The following is a 22,529-nucleotide window of genomic DNA, read 5'->3' as shown; positions in this document are numbered from 1 at the left end:
GCTGTGCCCGACAGGTCTGACCCTGCCAGGCACATCGTTCACGGTAGGCAAGTCCATCACGGAAGCACCGGCACCTTTAACAACGGTGCCAGTGCTTCATTTTCCCATTGTCCCATTCCCATAGAATCGTATAGGACTCTATGGGAATGGGATTAACGAAATTGCCGGCGCCTGACTTCCCGGCCGCCAGACTTGGAATAGCCCTGTGGAAGTCAGGCAGCTGTCATTTTGGTTACCGCCAGACCCATAATGAGGCCCCACTGTCTGTTTTGGTCCCCCCTCTGACCCACATGTTTGCCTGACTCTCTCCATCCTGTGTGATCGTCCTGCTCTTGACGTCACTTCACACTACCATGATGCAGCATATGTGATTTGTGACGTTCGACTCCCACGCCCAGACTAACTTCCTCCAAAAAAACTCAGCATACTATCTCAGGCTTATGAAAGCAATCATACCACTACTTAATGAAGTAAACAGGGCAACGATAGCCAGAGCCATTATTCTCTCACGGCTCGACTATGGTAACGCCCTGTTGTTGGGGGCCGCATCCAGGGATCTATCCAGTTGTCAGGTGATCCAGAACAACGCGGTCAGATTAGTAAAAAATCTGAAAAGGAAAGACCATGTTAATGAAGAGAGGCGTGCTCTGCACTGGCTTAGAGTAGAAGAGCGCATCAAGTTCAAAACACTCTGCATGGTACATAAGTGCCTTTATGGCACAGCGCCTGCATACTTGAAAACACACATAGTGCCCTACAACCCCAGCAGAAACCTACGCTCGGGTGGAAAATGCCTCCTGCATGTGCCTAGGTTCAAGCTAAAAACAGGGCTGGGCAGATCCTTTCTTGTGCTAGCTCCTAAACTGTGGAACAGCGTTCCCGAATCCCTTAGGTCTGAAGTTAATCACTCTGCCTTTAGGAAGATGCTGAAGACACACCTTTTTAGATGAGATCTTAGACGTAGGACTCTCTTAGAGACTTCGCAACGCAATAGTATTTGTACCCATTGTCCGTATCATACGTGTTGTTCGTCGTGCAGTACCGGTGTTTTATGTACAAGCGCCCTGATGCCCTCGGGCTACCGGCGCTATACAAAAACCAAATACATACATACATACATACATACATGCGGCCTTTGTTGTGTGTGGAATATGGCAGGCACATTAATGAAGTGACCGAAAGAAAACTGACTGCCTTCATGAAGAAAAGGTAACGTGCACAGATTTGAGGCGCAGTCGGGAATATTCTTAGGCAAGCATGGCACTTTTCAGCATCAGGGAATTTAAGGAGGTGGAAATAAATTGTTTAGCAAACAATGCAGTGCCCAGTCCCAAATCCTGAAGAAGGAATGCACTGAGGAGCGTGATAAAGGAGTGAGTTTTGTGAGGAATTCTACTAGCTATGTCACTGCATTTATATTTAGCAGGTTTTCCTCTTATTTCCATCTTTCAGGCCTTCTTTTAGGTTCAAAGCTTTTAATGGGGGCGGATTTGTTTTTCATTCAGAACATGTTTTAATTCATATTTTAAGTCATTGTAGCTAAAAAAATTGCTTTAAAAAAACTGTTGTAACATCAGCAAGAAAAAATCTTTATCCATTAAAGTCCATTACGCTATCCTCTTAATGTTTCAGAAAATCCGAAGCAGAATATGCCATTTCAGCAAAGTCACGTTTATGGAAATAAGGCCAGATGCCAAGCCATTGACTCCAAAAACGTGTCTGTCGTACATGGCTTATTCAACACAAGACAAGCCTTTCTCAAGGCTGAAGAACGGCATATCAGTTTGGGATCATGGGCGCATTGTAGTCTGCCAGACTTGTGATTGGAGCATGTGTAGCAAACACCAGCAAGGTTATGGTGCGTTTGTAAAAGGGCTTGAAAGCCCCTTCGACCTGAAAGGTGAAAGTAGAATAAGCCGTTTGAGCCAAGTCACACCTGCTCAGGCACCATCCAGTAGCCGTTGCTAGACGTTCAGCCTCAATTCAGAGCTACAACAGCAAAGCAATGCAGGTATGTAAATTAGCCCAAATGCTAGATTTGAGGCACTCTAGGGTAGCGGATTCGCAAACGATCTTAAACAGTTCATTTGACTGATTGCTTGCTGACTGATTTGTGACCTGATCGGATTTTCTGACCATCATAGTCCTGCCTGTATTTCATACGTTGGTTAGCTATACATAATATAATTTGTTAATTTTAGTTCCATTTTCAGTTTAGGCATAATGTCCACAAAAAAACCCCCAAAAAATTCCCATCTGATTAAAGATTCTTGGACAAATTTAAATGACAATAATAAAGTTGATGTAGGTAGCTCTGCCTTTCCGGCCACCAACCAAGAGGGAGCAAGGCAGCAGCATGCATAGCAGAGGGGCCGGCGGGAGCAAGGCAGCAGCATGCATAGCAGAGGGGCCGGCGGGAGCAAGGCAGCAGCATGCATAGCAGAGGGGCCAGCGGGAGCAAGGCAGCAGCATGCATAGCAGAGGGGCCGGCGGGAGCAAGGCAGCAGCATGCATGGCAGAGGGCCCAGCGAGAGCAAGGCAGCAGCATGCATGGCAGAGGGGCCGGCGAGAGCAAGGCAGCAGCATGCATGGCAGAGGGGCCGGCGAGAGCAAGGCAGCAGCATGCATAGCAGAGGGGCCGGCGAGAGCAAGGCAGCAGCATGCATAGCAGAGGGGCCGGCGGGAGCAAGGCAGCAGCATGCATAGCAGAGTGGCGGGTGCAGTTTAGCGCATTCATAATATGCCCTCTATAAACTGGGGATTGCTACAGCCTTATTGAGGAACTCATTCATAGTTCAGTGCTGGATGCATACAGTAATGCATGTGTCGAGGACGTGTACGCATTCTACACAGACTGCTCAGGGGGTTAACATCAAAGTCTTTCGCAACAGTGAGCCTAAAGAGGAGGCTGTTTTCTCAGGCAAACTAATACGCAGCAGCGAGACAATTTTCATTAGTTCCTACTTTTCAGCAACTTTTTTCAATGAAATGTTTTTCTTCAGGTGCACTTTTAACATGTAAACTCGTTTTTATGCAGTTTATCTTTTATTGTAGAGGTAAGAGATGCCGGATTATGCTTTCAACCAATACTCAAGGAACTGTCACCACATATACTGGTTGGTATATTTGAGGGTAGGACAATGAAAACGGCACTCGGGGGGTTATTAACTGTGGCGCGGACCTGAATGCATTCTATGCTTTGTGGCAACGTCAGAACAAACCTGTGTCGGCAGTGCGATGAAGCGGCCATTAAAAGGCAGAAAACATCACCTCTTCAGAAGTCTTTCTGTCCTCTCTAAGCACACGCAATGCTGCGTGCAGTCCTACGGGCCAGAAGGGCAACAGATAAGTGTGAGAGCCAAGTGAAGGCGCAGCAGCCTAATAGCAGTAGAAAAGTCCTGCAAATTCTAACCTGAGGACAAGTAAGAAAGAGTAAGTGGTGGTGAGATGGATTGAGCCGTTGTGTCAAAGAGGCCCTGGATATCCGACGCTGATGCCATCAACAGTAGCCGGGACAAATCACAGAGCTGTCATCGAGCAGATGAGACCGTGCTGCCACAGAGAAGAACCGCGCATGCAATGCAGAGAAAAAAACACTAAGTCACGTAGCCCTGTGGGGCAGCTACAAATCTCCTAGTCGACACCATCAAAGAACCATGAAAGAAAAGCATGACTGAGTCGAGTAGGTTCCTAGAGAGGCGAAGAAGCTTTTTGAAGCCAAACAATGTCGATGAGGAGGAACCAGCGGAGATGCTGCAACAGTAGGGGGCCACTCAGAGGCCAAGTCCTAGTGTGGGACGGCTGTTGCGAAATGCAGAGGCTAATAAGGAGTGCTGCATCCTGGAACTTGAAGTGCAAAGCTCCTGGAGCCTTGACAGAAAACTGAGATTAATAAGGAGCGGTGTGGGGCTAAAAATGGAAGTAAAGGTTTTTAGAAACATCGCAGGCAAAATGAACAATGGAATACCAAGAGAAACGATGTAGAAAGGGACACTATGTCCCAGGACTCAAAAGCAATAGAGAACGAGAATTACTCATTTTGCATTGTGGGACATAAAGTCCAAAGCACTAGAAGACACAGCTATTAAAACCTAAGGTAAGCTGGGGGTTCAAATCCAAAACTTATGAGGGAAATGTCATTCAGAAGTCCTTTGACGGGTCAGGGATAAAGATAAGAGTTTCAGACCACCCGAAAACATATGCACTTTATTAGGTAAGGAAAATCATCAAACTCTATCGAGATGATACCGGGGAAAGCTGATGAACTTTGGGGGCTATTAGTAACGTATTTATACGTTTTCATTGGCTGTGCCACCATGCGGCATGTTTCAACATTCTGCATGCTGAAGTCGCCCTTCAGTAGAGTACTGCAGACCATGGTTTGGAAATGAAGATCTAGACTAAAGATATCAGGCCGTCTTGCAGTACGTTTTTACTCTTTCTTGGGACCGGACCTGTGCCAGATTCATCATATTCTTATTTCCCAAATTTCACAACACTTCAGTAGTTTTCTCAGCCCCCTTTTCCCTTCTCCCTCACTCTTCTTGGATCGCCTCTCTTTGTACCATGTATCACATTCTGCTTCCCAGCCACACTCCATCTTTCCCACTTGCCCTCATCATACTACCTCTTTCACTCTCTACAATCTCCCAACTTTGCCTCACACCTCCCATTTACTCTTTCTTTTGCCTGGCATGCTTCTTAATCTGTCTTTAGCAAGCACCACAGTTTTTACTCGTAGCTAGCCATTCAAGCCCAGCTTTGCAAATAATACAATGCTTTATTACCAGGATTAAGGCTACAGATATTGACAATACTGAGCTGCAGATATTTTCCATAATATTTTTGTTAGACGACGTTCATTAACAGCATAATCTTGTCCATGTGCCGGGTATTTTTTCCCACTGTTTCTTAAATGGGTGCTTCTGTTTTGCTCCCTTTCTCCTTCTCCCGAAACTGCTCTGCTTTGTCAATTCCACTTTGCATTGTGCTTGATATCGGCTTTCGTCATGCAATGGAGCCCTATGCATAACAGGAAAAGATTCCAAATCAAGTACATATGAGGGTACTTCCTCACTCTCACTGCCATTTTTTACTCAAGTCATCTTCACTGCCTTGAGGATGCATTCCCTACAAAGCACAGTCTTTGAATTTATCTAACCGAGGTGAGAAGCGTGTGAGACATGTTCTTGCAGGGAGGAGCTGCCCCGCTAACGCCAAATCCTTTCCTGGGGAGGCAAAATCAACTGACGCATACACTACTGCAGGCATTCATCTCCTTCAGCAAAGCCCAGTGGTTGGAGAGTGTGCGCTTTAGCAAGGCACCTTCTTGCCCACTTGACTTTTGAGGTGTTCTGGTGCAGAACAATCCTTCAGTCCCTTATCTAGCTTCCGACTGAAGAAATAAGAACATTTCTGAATGCACAGTAATTCCAAGTGTATTAATATGCTACAAAGATAGGCATGCATGCCTGCTTCTTTCACCCTCCACAGGAAACAATCCAGCATCGTGTAGGAGACCGCATTCCGTGGGATTTACAGCTTTTCAAATTGATCAAATGCTGTCTCCAAAGGGAGCGGGATAATTAAATATTTGCATTAATAACAAGCAGGACAAGAGGAAACCTTGGCAGAAAGCAACAAGGCGTATAATTTACTGGTGAATAACCAAAGGTCCTCTGCAATCATAATTCACCAGGGCCAGGTGAGTAGATGGCTTTACAGGCAGTGCGCTTCTGTGCTGCACACATTCTTTTTTTTTTTCCATTTTATTTTCAATTTTAACAATACAACAACACATTAAAAACATCAAGGTAACACAAAAATAAACTATATACAAGATTATAAATCACTGAACACAAATTCCACCCCACCCCCCAATCGTAGAATTCACATCCGAACATATTCAATTGTCATTTTCAGTATATTGAAAGAAATCTCCCCCATATCTTTATTAAATAGCATTTTCTTGTCTTTTCTTTTGTATAAAAACTGTTCCACATCAGCCAGACTATGCATTTCATGAAACCAAACATCTTTGTGTAAGGTAGTAGCAGTTTTCCAATTCCTTAAGATGATTTTTTTTCCAATCATGGCACCTCTATATAACCATTTCTTATGGCATTGTGTTAGATCTAACAAGTTATCATCACAACCCAAGATCAGTGTTTGAAAATCAAGCTCAATCCTCTCATTGAAAACCTTCTCGAAGATCTCCCCTAATTCCGTCCAAGATTCTCGCACCTTCCTGCAGTCCCACAACCTATGTTCCAATGTACCACTCTCATGAACACAATTCCAACAACCTGGATCATCTTTCAGACCTCTCTTCCATAACCTTTGGGGGGTCCAATAAACCCGATTAAGGATCTTAATTTGTCTCGACCTCTCAGTCAATCCCAAGGAACATAGTTTAACATTTTCACTCATTATCGTCCAAGATTCCGCAGTAATTTCAGATCCAATTCTGCGACTCCATTCATCTCTCAACAAGTCATTTCCCTTATATTCGTTCACAATTACTTTGTACACTCGGCTTGCTAGACCACCTTCCCCATCCTTTTGCTCTCTTGTGAGTATAGTCAGATTAAATCTAGCCTTCACATCAATCTCTCCAATAGCATTTTTTAATTTCGTGTATTCTGAGGCTCTGAAATTTTCAATACTATATTGCTGTTGTATTTCTCTTATATTCAACCACTTTCCCTCCTTAAAGAGATCTTCAATCCAATTAACTCCCCCCAAAAACCATTCGGCCAAAATAAAGTTTTGTATTCCAATTTAATGGAAGGATTCATCCTTATCGATGCCCCAGGATCTTTAAATGCATTCACATTCAGTAATCTATTCAATTTGTCCCATGAGTTTCTCAGACAAACCGTCAATGGATCTTTCACACATTTCGTTCTAGACTCTGTAGTCAACATCGCCCTTGGTGTTAGAGGACCATTATAGCTCGTCTCCGCCACAATCCACTCATCAGGTGACGGCGTTAGGAAATTAACCAAATAGTCACACATGTAGGCAAGATGATACACCTTAAAGTTCGGCACCCCCATTCCACCTTTATCCAAAGGTAATTGCAACTTCACAACTTCAATCTAGGGGGTTTCCCATCCCACAAGAAGCCTTGGATAAGCCTATCCAACTCATTCCAAAATTTGTTATCGACATTTAGCAGAGTCATGCTGAGGACATAGTTGATCTTAGGGATCGACACCATTTTTAAAGCATTAACCTTACCCCATAATGAAAGATTTAAAAGGCCCCATCGTTCCAAATCATTTTTAAAGTTTGAACAGACCTCATCCATGTTTATCTTCACCAGATCATTGACTTTTGGAGTAATCCAGATCCCCAGATACTTCATTTTATCAGGGCACCATCTAAATCCCAGATCGGTTATAAACCGTTTACTACAGCACGGTACCAGGGGTAACACTTCCGATTTTGTCCAATTTATTTCGTATCCGGAGGACTTGTGCAACAATGCCAAAATTTCCATGAGAGTAGGCAAAAACTGATCTAATTCCCTGAGTACTAGTAGCAAGTCATCTGCAAATAGCCACAATTTTTGTTGCAACCCCCAGCATGATAATCCTTTTATATTCGGGTGATCTCTAAGTACAGCAGCCAGGGGTTCGATCGCAATAACAAATAGCAGAGGGGATAGAGGACATTCAGTGGCAGAGCCTTTGCACCACAGCATCACAATCACATCATCCTAGGCCAGGGGTCTGCAACCTTTGGCTCTCTAGTGGTTTTGGACTAAAACTGCCAAAGGATCATGGGAGTTTTAGTCCAAAACATCTGGAGAGACACGTTGCCGACCCCTGTCCGAGGCGCACTTACCGATGTCATCATCCGTACGGTCGATAGGGTCCTTCTCCAGGCAATCTCGGACAATGTCTCTGCTCATCAGGGGATCTGACGCACGCTCAATGTCCTCTTCGTCATCGTCATCCTCGGAGTCCACAGCGGTCTCCGGCAGCCCGCTTAGGTCCATATCACCGGCCTCACTTTCAGTGGCCTGGAGAAAAACACACACATTACTCATAAAACATTTCAATGCCATGCTTGGCAACTAATACATTGTTGACACAAAGTGTGTACACTGAATTGAACACATAGGGTAACAAAGTGCTGAACTTTTCTTTTTATTAAAAGTGGGGCCTTCAAAAGGAAACCACAGATCCCACACGTGTAACGATAACTGTGTGGTTTATGATGGTAAAAAAAATGTCAGATATCTCAAGCCGCATTTTTCTGCAATGCCATTAAGCAGATATAGATACATGAACACTAGATGGCAATATGTGCAGTAGACCATTAGGACACAGGGCATATTTATGTAGTACAGGTTGCCTCTCAGCAACCACCGAATAACATGTAACATAATAAAAATCAAAATGCCACATCAAAAAAGTTGAGCAACAGAGGTTAAAGTTATTCGTATTGGTTTTTTAAAGATACAGTATCGAGGTTTATGAAACAGAATGATCAAACGTTACTGATACTACAAAACCTACTACACGACTATGTTAGTTAGATCCACAAAGAACCCCTGCATTGGATGGCGAGGAACAAGAATCATGACATGGCAAGATGTCACGAGGTAAACAGGGTACAGAGGTGCTATAAATGGAGGGGAAAAAAGGATTCAACTCGGTGAGCCAAGGACCGGTGTGGACAGGGACAGTGGTGCAGTCAATGTAGTTAAGTGAAAGTAATAGGCTGGAAAAAACATGGGTCTAAAATAACTTTTAAACGTGCACACACACATAATAAACCAACCTGACATCATATACATTGTTATAGTTATATGTTCAAAGAGTGTTACCAGGGGTACACATTTCAGGTTGAAAGCTACTAGCCAAGCATAAAAAGTCACTTGCCCCTTCAGCTCTCCATCACATACATTCAAGCACACCATTTCTTACTCGTCAAGAGTCACTGTCAAGACTTAAAGAAACAGTGAAATCATTACTATGCTACTGTGGTGAGAATGTGCAGAACAAAAGCATAGTAGCATAACATGCTGTCACCCTGCTTGCTTACAGCCACCGTTTCCCCAGTCCCTCCCCTTTCTAAACACCTACCATTTCACATTCCTTGAGGGACATGCTACAGATCATTGCCACACCCTGTTACTCCCTCACTACTGTAAAAATGTAAAAACAAAGACACCTTTGAGCTCAGAAGTTACGTTTCTGTGTGCTGTAGACAGCTGATCACTGCGGGGCGGGGGGCAGTGTTCTATACAGTGCTCACTCATGGGCTTTTGGCTTCCCTGGATTCAGTAATACGGAGAGAACATTCCTTATCAGCCCCAACTCCAGAACTTGGCTTTAAGACTAAACATTTAATCAGTTGAAGAGACACTTTTGTTTGCAGATGTGCCACCTGCCTTAGTGCTGCCTAGTGGTCTAACCAGAACTTCTTTAAAGGAAAAACATACAGTTAGTGAACAACAGTATCCAAAAAATGAGTTAAACGACCCCACCTCAGTATAGCCTACAATAACGCTGCTCTCCCTAAATCACCACTGTGCATGTACAGTGGTCATCCATTTTCTACTATTCAGTCCAAGATCACAACAACCATGAGACATGGCACTTGAAATGGTTTAGTGCACAACCAGCCCAGTATCGAGGCACCAAGAGCATACATGTTCTGTCATTAGCATCCTCGGCAGGTGCACCAGCCTGCCCGATTGCTCCACACCAGGGCTGAATCCCAGGATCCAGGCCAGGGTTCAGAGAAGGCTGTGAGCTGCACGCATCCACTAGTCATCTTGCCTACCACCCCACCGTGTCTCCGCATCCCTGCCTTCCGCCAGCCATCACCCTCCATGGTCCAACACTTACCTCACCCTGTTGGGGCACCACCACAATGCTACTCAACTCACAATGCATAGAGCCACAGCCACCATTTCCAAGGCAGCCATGTTTGGTGAGAATGTGTGTCAGCATTCCCAGGTTACGCACTAACAGCAGCCTTTTATTTCTGTCTTCCATTGCTCCAAACACCCTATTGGTTTGCCTCTGGATGCCAATAGCAATAACTAATTCCATGGGCCTCACCAATAGTAAACAGCCCAGCATCCAAGTCATAGGCCCAAACTAAGCCCATGAAAGGGTTATCATTGCTATATGGTAACATTCAAATTTTGGTGGGTCATTGTAAACGGTGGGTCTGCAAGGGACCTTAACACCATTACAAAGTGTGAGGTTTCGCTCTACATTCTCTCTTCTCTACATCCCCCCTCAAGGCTCAGTGTCTCCTATAGCAAACATTCCAGGGGGGCAATGTGCCCTGCAAGACTATGAGCACTTCCTGCAACTGTTTTTTTTTCTTAACCTGTGTTTTGAACCCGTTTTGTGATTTAGCCACATTACAATGGCATTACAGCCATGGGGAGGGAGCGATACCTTCGCGTCAGGCCCAAACTCGGATTTGGGTCACTAAAACCTGTCACAGCCCTCTCCCCAGGGCTGGAATGTCATTAACATAATGAAAGCAATGCTACCAGTGTGCCCAACAGTGCTGACCGAGACACCCAAAAGAGCTACATCCCTAATAATGCAAATTGTAAGTATATGTAAATTCACTGTAGCACATAGGCTCACATATGTATAATAGGGAACCCATGGCCTTTAAAAAAACAAAGTCTCCCATGTGCTATAAAGTAATTGAGTAAAACAAAAAGTAAAAAGAACTAATCTTATCGGCATCTGATATTATTTACCCTAACAAAAAATAAGTCTTGTAAAGCATATCAGAGAAGCCTTTTGGCATCACAGAGCACCCGTTAAGACGACGTCTTCTAAAAAGTCTCCAGATTAGAGAGGAGACATTTAATCATTATTGGATACACGTTTAGCCCAAAAATTGTCCTGTGGGGGTGTTTTAAATTAAGTGGGTGGATTCTCTCTCCTGGCATTGTTCTCTCCCCTCAACACATACTGTAAGTAACAGATTCACAAGAAATAATCGCATACATCAAGAACGTGGAAGAGGAATGCAGGATCCTGGATCTTGTGTTGGTTTTCCAGATTGTATCCAGTGCAACTTGCAATACAAGCGTTGCATCTGATCACCTTGCACCAAGCCGTCTGATTAGACTAGGTACAGTAGATAAACAGTCTTATATAAATAAGCATTTCTTTATAGTATGTAGACAAGCACAGCAAATTAACTTCTTGCCTCATAGCTAATACACATAACATGGAGTTACAGGTATGAAATGTGGCAGAACTGACGCACCCTTTCATCTTTCTGTGGCCAATACACTACGTAACATTGAACGGGGTAATAATACAAACTAGAATTACAGTGCTTAGAGAAGGCAACGCCACAATGGGCTCTGAGGGTGATGCATGAGACAGCATGGTTGTGGGGGAAAAACGAAGAATTTCTTCTCAAAAAACATATGCACAAACTTAACTGTTCAACCACTCCTCATTGAAAGACTCAGACAGACTTAGCAATAAAATACTCAACACCTGGATCACCAAGGCCTTAGACCAACTAGCACCAGCAAAATCATTCAAAGCCATAGCAAAAAAAAGAGGTCAGCCAGTTGGTTCACTGAAGAGCTGAGAGAACTCAAAAAACAAACTGCAAAAAAATATTGAGAAACCATTACAATCAACTGGACAAAATAAAATACCAAAGACAACTCAGAATATACAAATCGGCAGCCCCCAAAGCAAAGAAAACATACTACGCCACAAGAATCCAATCGGCAACAAAGCTGTAAAAAGGACTCTTCATAATCATCAAAGAGATCAAAAACCCTACATCCTGCAACAAAGACGCCATCACAATCAGTATACAACATCACCAACTACCTTAGAACAAAAATTTAAACAATCCAACAGCCCATTGACGCAAGCCGTGCAATATAAACACAACCACAGAACCATTGACACCGGGCGATCCACCAAACACAGAAAGACTTGTCCGATTTGAACCAAAAGACAAACAAGTTTTCTCCACACTAATAAAGGACACCAACCTTGCCACATCTCCAAGCGACCCTTGCCCCCAAGCATCTACAAAAGAGTCCTCAACCACAGCAGCCCACCATTACACTGAAGGCTTCTGATGTACCTATCCCTAAACACGGGAATAGTGCCAAAATCATTCAAACTGGCTTACATCAAGCCACTGATAAAAAAATTAAACAAAGCGAGGAGGACCCTTAGTAATTACAGACCTATATCCAAACTGCCCTGCCCGGTGAAAAAATACTGGAGAACCATGCATACAAAATTCTACTTGGCTATGTAGAATCGAACAGAAAACTCAGCCATGCACAAGTCGGCTTCAGCCACATGAGAGGAACGGAATCGGCACTCCTATACATAAGGCATGACTTAAAAATAAATGCAGGAAACAGCACCCAATCTGCCCTCCTACTACTGTTCATATTCGCTGCGTGCGACACAATCACACAACAAATCGAAAGACTGGAGAAATGCAGTATAAAAGACTCTGCCTTGAAATGGCTAAAATCGTTCCTCACAAATCGAACTGAAAAAACCTACCTACTGCTTTTTACCTCAAACACCAAAAACACCGTCTATGGGGTGCCACAAGGCTCCAACCTCTCCCCTCTCCCTCTTCAACATGTACATGTCCCCTGATTAAAAGCATTCGAACAACAGACTGACCGCCTGCAACTACCAGATAACGCACAAGTCAACGTCAAGATAGTCACGACCCAAGACCCAAGCAACACCCTCAACAATTGCCTCACTGACATACAGAGCTGGATTAAAACAAAATCTCAAATTAAACACAGCCAAAACTGAAATAATGATCTATCTCCCAGAGGACAGCGCAATCAACTCACAACTAGACTGGCATCTTGGCATGGGAACCCAACCGGAGAAATTGAACTTGGTAAAAAAAAACTTGGAATACTCATGGACAACAGACTTTCACTGGAACCACAAGTCAACGCTATTATACAGAAATGCTTGTACCTCCTGAGACTACTTGGAAGGATGCTTCCCCTGCCTCTCCTTCCCACATAGAACCCTCACAGCCATCACCCTATTATCATCAAGAATCGACTATGCAAACAGCCTCTAGCTTGGAATGACAGAACGGCTCACCAAAAAACATCAGCACATCCAAAACACTGCCTCAAGGATGCTCCTAAAACTAAATAGAAGAGACCATATTACACCAGCTATGAGAAGCTTACGTAGGCTCCCAGTAAAAAAACACATTAAATTCAAAGCCCTCTGCATTGCCCACAACTAATTAGACTGGCAAGGAGCCGAATTCCTCCAGACCAATTTCAACTGCTCCTAACCAGGAAGAGACCTAAAATCAAACAAGGACCCCCAAATCAAAACTAAACAATACGACAAAAAGGACATTCTGAGAAAGCGCATTCTCTCGTCTAATTACTAATCTATGGAAGACAATAGTGAAGGAAATTAGGACAGAAGACCACCTCACCTTCAGAAAACTACTGAAAACATGGTTATTCATCTCCCAATGACCAGCACAAAATGGACACTGCCAGCAATACCAATTGGGACGAAAGAAAAGCCACCAACTACTAACCCCCATTTCCATCTCCTCTCCAGCATACCCAAACTTACATCATATAATCCTTGGATCAGTCTAATTCACCCTCAAACACAATCTACACATCCACCATGAAACAAACTGCTGCACACAGGCACCCAATCACTGGATGCTACCCATCCGGACACACTAGTCTCAGTGCGCACATCTAAACACACCTAGAAACCAGACCCGTCGAGGCGCCAGTTCCTCCTGGTTCTACAAGCATCAACAGAAAAGCACAAACTCTACCCTACTCCCTCTGCCCTCACCAACCTACCTCTTGCAGAACCACGTGAGCACCTGGAGACTATGCCAATGGTAATGGTGTGAAGTATAAGACAACTTAACATAACCAATAAACTCTGACACAACCAAAATGACTACTGGAGTCCTTTGTCAAGATGCTACAGTGTCTTTATTAAATGTATCAATTCTCTCACAACACCCTCACAGCCCAATTTAACAAAAGGGCAGGCTATTTCTTGATGCACTTTCTCTATCCTGATGCTGATTTCAGTGTATACCTGGCAATATGCTGAGCTCTACATTGGTGACTGCCGGCAAGGGATCCCTCTGCTGGGGTATACAATGTAGAGCTGATGGAATCCACCACAGGGTTGTCCTGCAGTGTCAGTAGAAGTATGTGATGCATGTTACTACGATATGCACATACATCCTCAGCTGGCTCTCAATCCCTCTGCCCCATCACAGTATTTGTAGCTGCCTGTAGAAACGACCAAGTACCCTCATCACTCTGCATATTGCTTGCGAGTGCTGTAGTTGAAGGCCCTTTAGATGCTCCTTTCTTTTTTGGGTACTGCTCCTTCCTGGTGGGTGAGCCTTTAAAAAATGGCTGTCAGGTCCACACTGATGGATGAACAGGGGAGGAGGAAGCTCATCCCCCATCTGTAGTGTCACCATCGACAGTGCCATAATCAGTGTTCTGATGCGGGTACCATTGCAGAGCGCAAGCAACTGAGGAGGGGGAGGAGAGGATACAGGGGGAATATGGCTTGGAAGAGGGGGAAGGTGCAAGCAAGGCGACCAATGATGACACACCCACCAGTGTGATAGCTAGGATGCTGGTGGTCTGGTGCATGCTTGTTGACTGCGGTGGTGGTAGCAGGCTCTTTGGAAGTTGAGGGTGTGGCCGGGCAGTTTTGGTGCCAGGCTCCTCAGAAGTTGAGGGTGCATCCAGTGGTGGTGGCTGGTTCTTATGCAGCTATGGAGGTGGGAATGATGCCTGAGATAGGGACAGTAACTGGAGTTAGTGTAATCAAACATTTCTTGGAAATGTTTGATTACAAACTTATTTTCAGATGGGTGGTAGCACTCTTGCTGTGGTGCGGGGTGTAGACTGGTGTGCTTGTGGCAGTGGTTTGCTCAGCAGAGATGGTTGTCTCTGGTTGTGAAGCCATGGCTGCATCTCAGTGGCTCCTTCAGACACCTTTTGTTGGAGCAAGGACATATATTAAGATGTAACAGATTCCAGCTATCTTGTGACATACTGTCAGAGATGGCTCAAGAAATACTCTAGTCTCAGAGACAATCCAATGTTTTTTATTTGATCTTTCAGTGATCTGGGGTGGGGGTCTCTCTCTCGCTCGCTCTCTCTCTCTCACTCTCTCACCATCTTTCTTAGAAAGCACCAATCCTCCCTAGCACAGGCTGTCCTACTCCCCAGGTTGTCTAGATTCTGGCTTATACTAGCTGTGACGACCTAAAGGCGAAATGCCTTATCTGTCTATCATCTCTCTGGACTTCCTAGACTGACCCTACACTATGCACTGGTAAGTTATTTAAATGGGGGGAAGGGGTGAGGGGGGAGTTGGACTGTGCCTTTCAGACAGTACCATATTCTGTCTTGTTCCCAACACAGCCACATACTCTTCTCCCTTTTGCTTCCTGATGTTCCCATCTTAATGCTCTCCTCTGCTCCACTGTTCTCCTCCACTACTCCCGAGTCTTCCCCTCTATCCCTCCGTTGCCTCCACCCTTTGATGTTACTATTCCCTCCACCACTCTACTACTCCCACCACCACACTATTACCCCACAACCCCTTCTACTCAAACACCCTCTTTCCACTCACACGAGCACTTACCATTCACCCCCCACCGGTTCACACTTGACACCATTTCATGCACATTGACAACACAGTATCCCTTGCACGTACTAAACATGCCTTATCTGCTCCAAATATCACCTCCACACTCCCCTTCACCATCCTGCCTCATGCTGGACTCTTGGTCTGCCGCCTACTCCTCCTCTGAGCTTACCTGAAAATCACAACTTACTGGGGTCTCTTAACTCCCTCCCTATCCTCTGGTTAATCTGCTTTCCCTGGTGAATCTGGCTCTGGCTTCCTTCCCCTCCTGGGAGGCGTTTCATACAACAAAGATTTTTATATAGTGTACTAAGTCCTGCCCCCTTTCTTTGGCCTGCCGCGAAACAACAATGAGATTCTTGTACATTGTTCAAGTACATGTTATGGGGTCTGGCTGGCCGCCTCTAAGGTAAGTCCATTCTCCTTCTGATGGGAGTTTGTCTTTTGTTCCTGGTGGGCTAGGGAAGCTGCGCCGGTCTTATTAAACGGTGGGCTAAAGGTTGGCGTGTGCTGTGTGGCACCAGCATCGTAGGAGCTCCAGGGGTGTCTGTATGCCTCTCGCTCAGGACTGAGTCGGTGCACAGGGCCTCTGGTTCTCTTCCTACTGGCTCTCCATCTACAGAGGCATTTGGAAATTCTTTAGCGTGGGGCACTGATGATTTCCTCTCTTGAGGTTGATCATCTTCCATGCCTGCTGCGTTTCTGGAAAAAAGGGAAACACTTGACCAGGACTTCAGTTCTGAAGCATGGAATAATGCAATTTGGTACTGCACATACAAAAAAACTGGCAAATGGAGAGAGGACAGGAACTGGGGCCCTCTCAACCGCCACTGTCACCCTCTGGGGTATGACTGACCCTGGATACCTGTTCAGTAGGCATCCCATAACAGGCTCAAAGGGGCTCCCTTCCCTCTTGACAAGGTCAGAGAACAGACCTTGTCACAATACCCACCACCAGTATATTGTACTGCAAAACTTATTTCTAATTTTCACTTGATTGCTCGTTTGCTCATTAAATTGTCGCTATCAATGTTTTGCTCTTAGACCGGTACAGCATTCCGCAGCTCACGTGCTAGGTTCACGCTATAAAAATATATAATAATAATTTTAATATTCAGTTGCCTTGTAGACACATTTATTTGCACTACAGCCATGCAATCTGGAGGGCACTTCGTATGTCTATATGACTTGGCAGGTGTCATTAATCGGGAAAGGATTTGACATGATGGCGTACATGTGCATTGTGCCAGACACATCTTGTAGGAGGAACAAGGGTTGTTAGAAGTGTGTGTGTTCCATTCACTTTGCTGGTATTTGGTGCTCACGCACCCCCATCAACGCCAAAGCCATTTAGGATTAAGAAACGGGAACAATGAGCTTTGATGTGTTGGTCAGACGGCCTACGACGCACAGTGTAATCACAGGTGGCGATACTCGTATCACCACATGTGGACAATTAGTTCAGCAGTCATGATATGGCTGATCAAATGTGCATCTTAACCGTGCTGCCACATGTTTTTGGGCCCTATACCCTGCAGCGTTTGCCACATACTATTGCATGAGGCTTTTATACTGCACTGAATCACCTGGCTTGTCCAGGAAGATGGCGTATTGTGTCACCCACCTGAGATAACCAGACCTTAGTCTGCAGAGAGGGGAAGAGTGGGGTAAAGGTAAGGGTGTGGGTTAAGTGGATAACAGTGGGAAATGCCATAAGGCAAGATTGATATAGCAAGGAAGACGATTGTGATCTCATGGATGCATGCGGGTCCACAAGCATGACTCTGGATCTCAAATTGAGGGAGTAGGTGTATCTACATGTCTGTATAAATCTTGGTAAAATTAAAGGCAATTTGCTTATAAAGAATTTCTGGGTCTTATTACAGGACACAGAGTAAATTAGGCTGGAAGGGCATGCGCTAGGAGGCGCACCAGCTCTCAAGATTACATGGGTCATGTGTACATTGTGGGCGATGAGAAACTGCATAGAACATGGACATCTTGATGAGGCCTGTTTGCCATCTGGACTAAATAATCTTACTGTTCACATGGTATAGTTGGAAGTAATTCTACATGAGCCCCATCTCTAACAGCATCTGCCTGATGGTTGCCCGTCAGCTAAGGACATGGTCACATGCTATGCATTATTTTCTCCAAATAACCAGACTTCTCATTTGTACTCACCAGGGTCAGCATGGCTTCCTGCTCATATTCCCTCAGTGCCAGCTGTGTGTAGTATGCTGGAGACGTTCCCCTCTCATGGTGCAAGAATTAATTGGTTCACGATTCAAGACTCCTGTGACTGCGGCCTCCTGGCAGTGGTTGCCGGGAAGACGCCATACACAGCCTTCAGAACATTTCAGTGCTTCCTACAATATTTAACGTCCCACTGCACAGTGTCCACTGCCACTACCTAGCCCCAGATATAATTTTAGCTAGTAGTCTTCAATTGCATGAATGTTTACAGTGCTGGCCACCAAACCCCTCCTAAGCATTGGCCACCATGTCGTCGGCCAGTGTGCTGAAATTGCTGGCAGTAATTCCATGAGATGGAATAACCTTTACTGCCAGTGCTTTTTCCATATGACCATGAGGTTGTAATATGGCGGTAAATCCTCCGACATCAGTGGGTGTATTTTCTTAATTGTAATTCTGCCTTCATGGAATTACTGCCATGTTTACATCGAACTAATTAAGAGTACCCAAATCCTTTTTGCGTTTACCCAGTGGCCAATTATGTTGTATTTTAAAAATAAAATGGGAAATACACGAAGCAAGTTTGCCATTAAAAGAAACACAAAAACCACACAAATGATGCACTTATAAGACCCCAAAGAGGGTGCAAGGTGATAATAGCCTTTAGGACCTCAGTCTGGGCCGGACTTTGGTGGGTAACAGACCTGACCGCTCGCCAATCATCTCACTTAACTTGGCATACACAGTCTTGGGCTGGCGGATTGACACGAAAACCAGCCTTAGACCTCTGTAGACAACACCACCTTAGGCTTACTTACAAAGGGGGTCAAAACCGCTGATACCCAACGAGTGTGCATCATACAGTGCATGAATAAGTAGACATTCTCAAGAGTGAGTGTGGGGCATACAGACAACACTATCCAACACAGCCTCACCTGAAAAATAAAAAAAAGGTGCTTGTTCTTAAGGACGTAAGACTAATGGGAATTGAAAACAAAAGTTTGAGATAAGCTTTGGAAAACATCAAGGATTAGGGTATAGTCTCCATGCCTTAGCCCAGCTTCCCACAGGGTCATTTACTAAGGCCAAATGAAAATCTTCTTGAGTAACAAGGAAATATTAATTATGATTTCCTTTAAAACATACCGGCTGCAGCGGCAGAGAGAAAAGCATTCGTATAGCATGTTCAAGGAATATAAACTCCAAGGAGATAAATAAAAAATGACAATACTTTCATTCTCGGAAGCTGTGGGTATGGGGCTTTAAGGAGAATATACACAAATGAGATGTAGAATAATTCAGTCACAGTGAGAGCATGACAAAGACAAACTTGTAATGTAAAAACGGCAAGAAAATAAAATGGTAAGAAATATTTAACTGGCACGTTGGATTTGGGAGGCGAACATAAGTAACTAACATCGACCCATCAATTTTAATCATAGCCAAACTTTGCCCATCCGCTGGCAGTCTGTGGGGCAGGTACTCACAAAGGAAGTAGAAAGTCAATTAAATATATGACAAGCACTTCCAGGATGTCTATACCCTGTCCCCGCCCTCTACACGCTTCTTCAAAACACCAGATGGAGGAAACTGTCTGCCTGGGTGTGACTGCATGGGAAATAACAGTGCATTTAACACAATGCTATATAAAAATATAAAAAACCTAATATTGAAGGCAATAAGATTTTTAGAAAGAACATAATAAATAGCTATGATAATTTAAAACAGCAGAACATAATAACATGACAATTTTATGAGAAAAAGAAATATATATATATATCAGAAAGGGGGTGAGGGGCGCACTCTGGTTCCCAGATAGGTGTGCCTTTTCACAGTCCAGTAGATCTTCTCCTAGCGCTTTCTTGCCTCTTGCAATCATCAGGGAGGCAGTCTGTTCAGGTGTTAATGGTTAATACCAATGATGGCCTCTGGGAATTCTGGTTGCTGTAGTCAATTCAAGTAGCCAGGAACCAACTCACCCTCGAATTACACAGTGTAAATCCCCAATTGGGGGCAGGGGGGAGAAGAGCTAGGAGGAGAAGATCTACTGGACTGTGGAAAGGTACACCTAGCTGAGAACCAGAGTGCGCCCCTCACCCCCTTTCTGTCAAATGTTTTTTGGAGTCCCGGGCTCCAGAGGTGGCGGCACCGGGGTGACACATGCCCCTACTAAGGAGAGCCACACTGTTGGTTTCTCCCCCTACCCCCAATTGGGGATTTACACTGTGTAATTGGAGGGTGAGTTGGTTCCTGGCCATTTGAATTGACTACAGCAACCAGAATTACCTGAGGCCATCATTGGTATTAACCATTAACACCTGAACAGACTGCCTCCCTGATGATTGCAAGAGGCAAGAAAGCACTAGGAGGAGAAGATCTACTGGACTGTGGAAAGGTACACCTAGCTGGGAATCAGAGTGCACCCCTCACCCCCTTTCTGATATATAAATAACTTCTCACTTCAGGATATTGTTTCTAATGATCATTTGATTATCCAAGTTCACAATATATGCAAATATAAACGTGATCTAAATTGGTTCAGAATATTACAAGCTGTTTACTTTTCAAGAAAAGGTAGGCATCATCAACAAGGGAACTGCTGCTATACTATAGCTATACAACATATGCATGTACACACCATGCCACTCAGTGCCAACACCCTCAGATTATTTTATGTACTTGTGTCGGACTGAGAGCAGGGTGTGCTTGTAGAGGAGTAGTGTGCTTTGTGGTAGGCGTGTATGGTGTACTATGGGCAGGTAGGATGAGTGTATGTGACTCAAACAGATACTAGCACAAGAAACACTATTTCTGGGCAAGTATCTTCCGTCTTCTTGTGAATCTGATTAGACTCAGAGTCAATGCATAGACTAATGTGAGAAACCAGAAGATGTCTCACCCGCTAGTACCTGGGGATCTGTCATCCAGGTGGTCAGGACAAGGCCATCGCTTTTGGATCCAGATCATGAGGGTGGACCAGTGCATGAGGATCACATGGGCGAGGGGTCTTTGTGGAGTGGGAGAGGGACACCAGATGGCGAGACACAGTATCCCTCCCCCTGCAACAACTTTACCCCCTCTTACCATGTAGGATATGTGTGAACCTTACCCCACCCCCTTTCCCTTCTCCAGCACTTTCACACAGACAGCCCACTCTGGGAGAAAACAGACTCACACCCGAGCAGTGTACTTGACATGTCCCGCTACAGTGATCAGGCGAGGTCAGGCAATTAATGACAATCACTCACACCTAACTTCCATTAAACTTCCCCATGCGGATAAAAGGCGGAGCACGAGAGCGCACTCTGAGCGAGGCAAAGCACACAAAGGATCAGCAGTTTTGAGTCAGCAGCTGAACGAGGTGATAAAGATGGCAAAGTCAGAAGGTCTCGTACGAAGGTTTATACCCTTGACCTGTTCTGCAAGACGCCATTACTTTCAAGAAACATTCAAGCCAGAAAGCATAAGGCCAGCAAACCAGGCTAAAGAATCCTGCATTGTGTGTGGAAGATACCGAGGGCCCTCCCACGTAACTGACCAAGGTGGGGAGGAGCAGCAGCAAGCGCCATGGTATCGTCCTTGGCTCAAAGAACATAGAAACGCAAAAGAGATCAACACAGCCATTGAGTTGGGGAGACTGATGCAAGACTGGTCTGTGTTGAAGTCAAGGTTGCAAGCAGCAACATTGTATAACAAGCGTTGCAATGAGCATTGTTAAAAGAGTGTGATGAGACAAAAGTAAAGCTAAATTGCTGATGAATGTTTGAACTTGAAAAGTCAAAATATGATACCGTTGACAGAGTGGCCCAGCACCGTGAATATGCTCAATCGAAGGTCTCTGTAAGGTATCCCACTAAGAGAAAATAAAGTATAAGATTGAGGAAAACAATTGTGTGAAGTGAATCAAAGTGGTCCTGCAACGGCTTAGGCAAAACCGATTGCACATTCCAAAGTCTTCGATTTTGGTAGAAAGAGGATCCGAGCCTGAACGAGGGAGATCCATGGTCCGAGCCCGAACAAGGGAGACAAAGTGTGAACATTTTGATAAAAAGGGGTCGATAAAAAGGGGTCTCCGCCTGAAGTGGGAGACCCATGATGAACATTGAAAGTGAGAACTTGTGCATGTGAAAATCCTAATAAGAATGGAACTTTGAGACTTTGTAACGACAGACCCTCTTACAGTAGGAGGCTGGTATTGGAAAAGAGGATTTGGCAGAAGGCCCCGATATCTGTGCTTTGAACTGTATCCTTGTGGCCGAGAAGCCAGAGTGTGTGCGATGCTCGAACGTGCCTACTTGCCCCGTGTTAAAAACATGGGGAAGGGGAGCCATCTGCTCAACCGTCCAGACATATTATTTCTTGAACACTTTTCGTTTTGTATACACCATTGTCTCACATCATTTTGTATTTAGAAGTAAGGATTGGCAATAGGTTTATTTGTATAGGCCCTTTTATTTTGACAGACTTGAATAGGACTGCATTATTTGATGGCCGTAGCTTGCTCCCATCCTTAGATTTAAATAGGCGTTTAACCAACCCATTTAAAGTTCAATAAACACCTTTGAACTGTGATCACTTGTGTCTGTCTTCACTGTTTGATACCATGTCTTCTTACATGTGGTGTCAGAGGTGGGATCT

General features: G+C 44.6%; 1 protein-coding gene across 13 annotated transcripts in view; it reads right to left on the bottom strand.

Annotated features, from left to right (window-relative positions):
- The window catches only part of RAPGEF2 (Rap guanine nucleotide exchange factor 2), a 1,671,940-nt gene that overhangs the window by 283,748 nt on the left and 1,365,663 nt on the right, over positions 1-22,529 (bottom strand). For all 13 annotated transcript variants that reach the window (XM_069631345.1, XM_069631346.1, XM_069631352.1 and 10 more), the window contains one exon: positions 7,852-8,029. In XM_069631345.1, coding sequence (XP_069487446.1) covers positions 7,852-8,029 — 178 coding nt within the window. The remainder of the gene's footprint in view (positions 1-7,851; positions 8,030-22,529) is intronic.

This window comes from Ambystoma mexicanum, chromosome 6q (assembly GCF_040938575.1).
Source record: "Ambystoma mexicanum isolate Mex_15411 chromosome 6q, UKY_AmexF1_1, whole genome shotgun sequence".
Taxonomy (NCBI): Eukaryota; Metazoa; Chordata; class Amphibia; order Caudata; family Ambystomatidae; genus Ambystoma; species Ambystoma mexicanum.
This window is presented reverse-complemented; position numbering and strand designations above follow the sequence as displayed.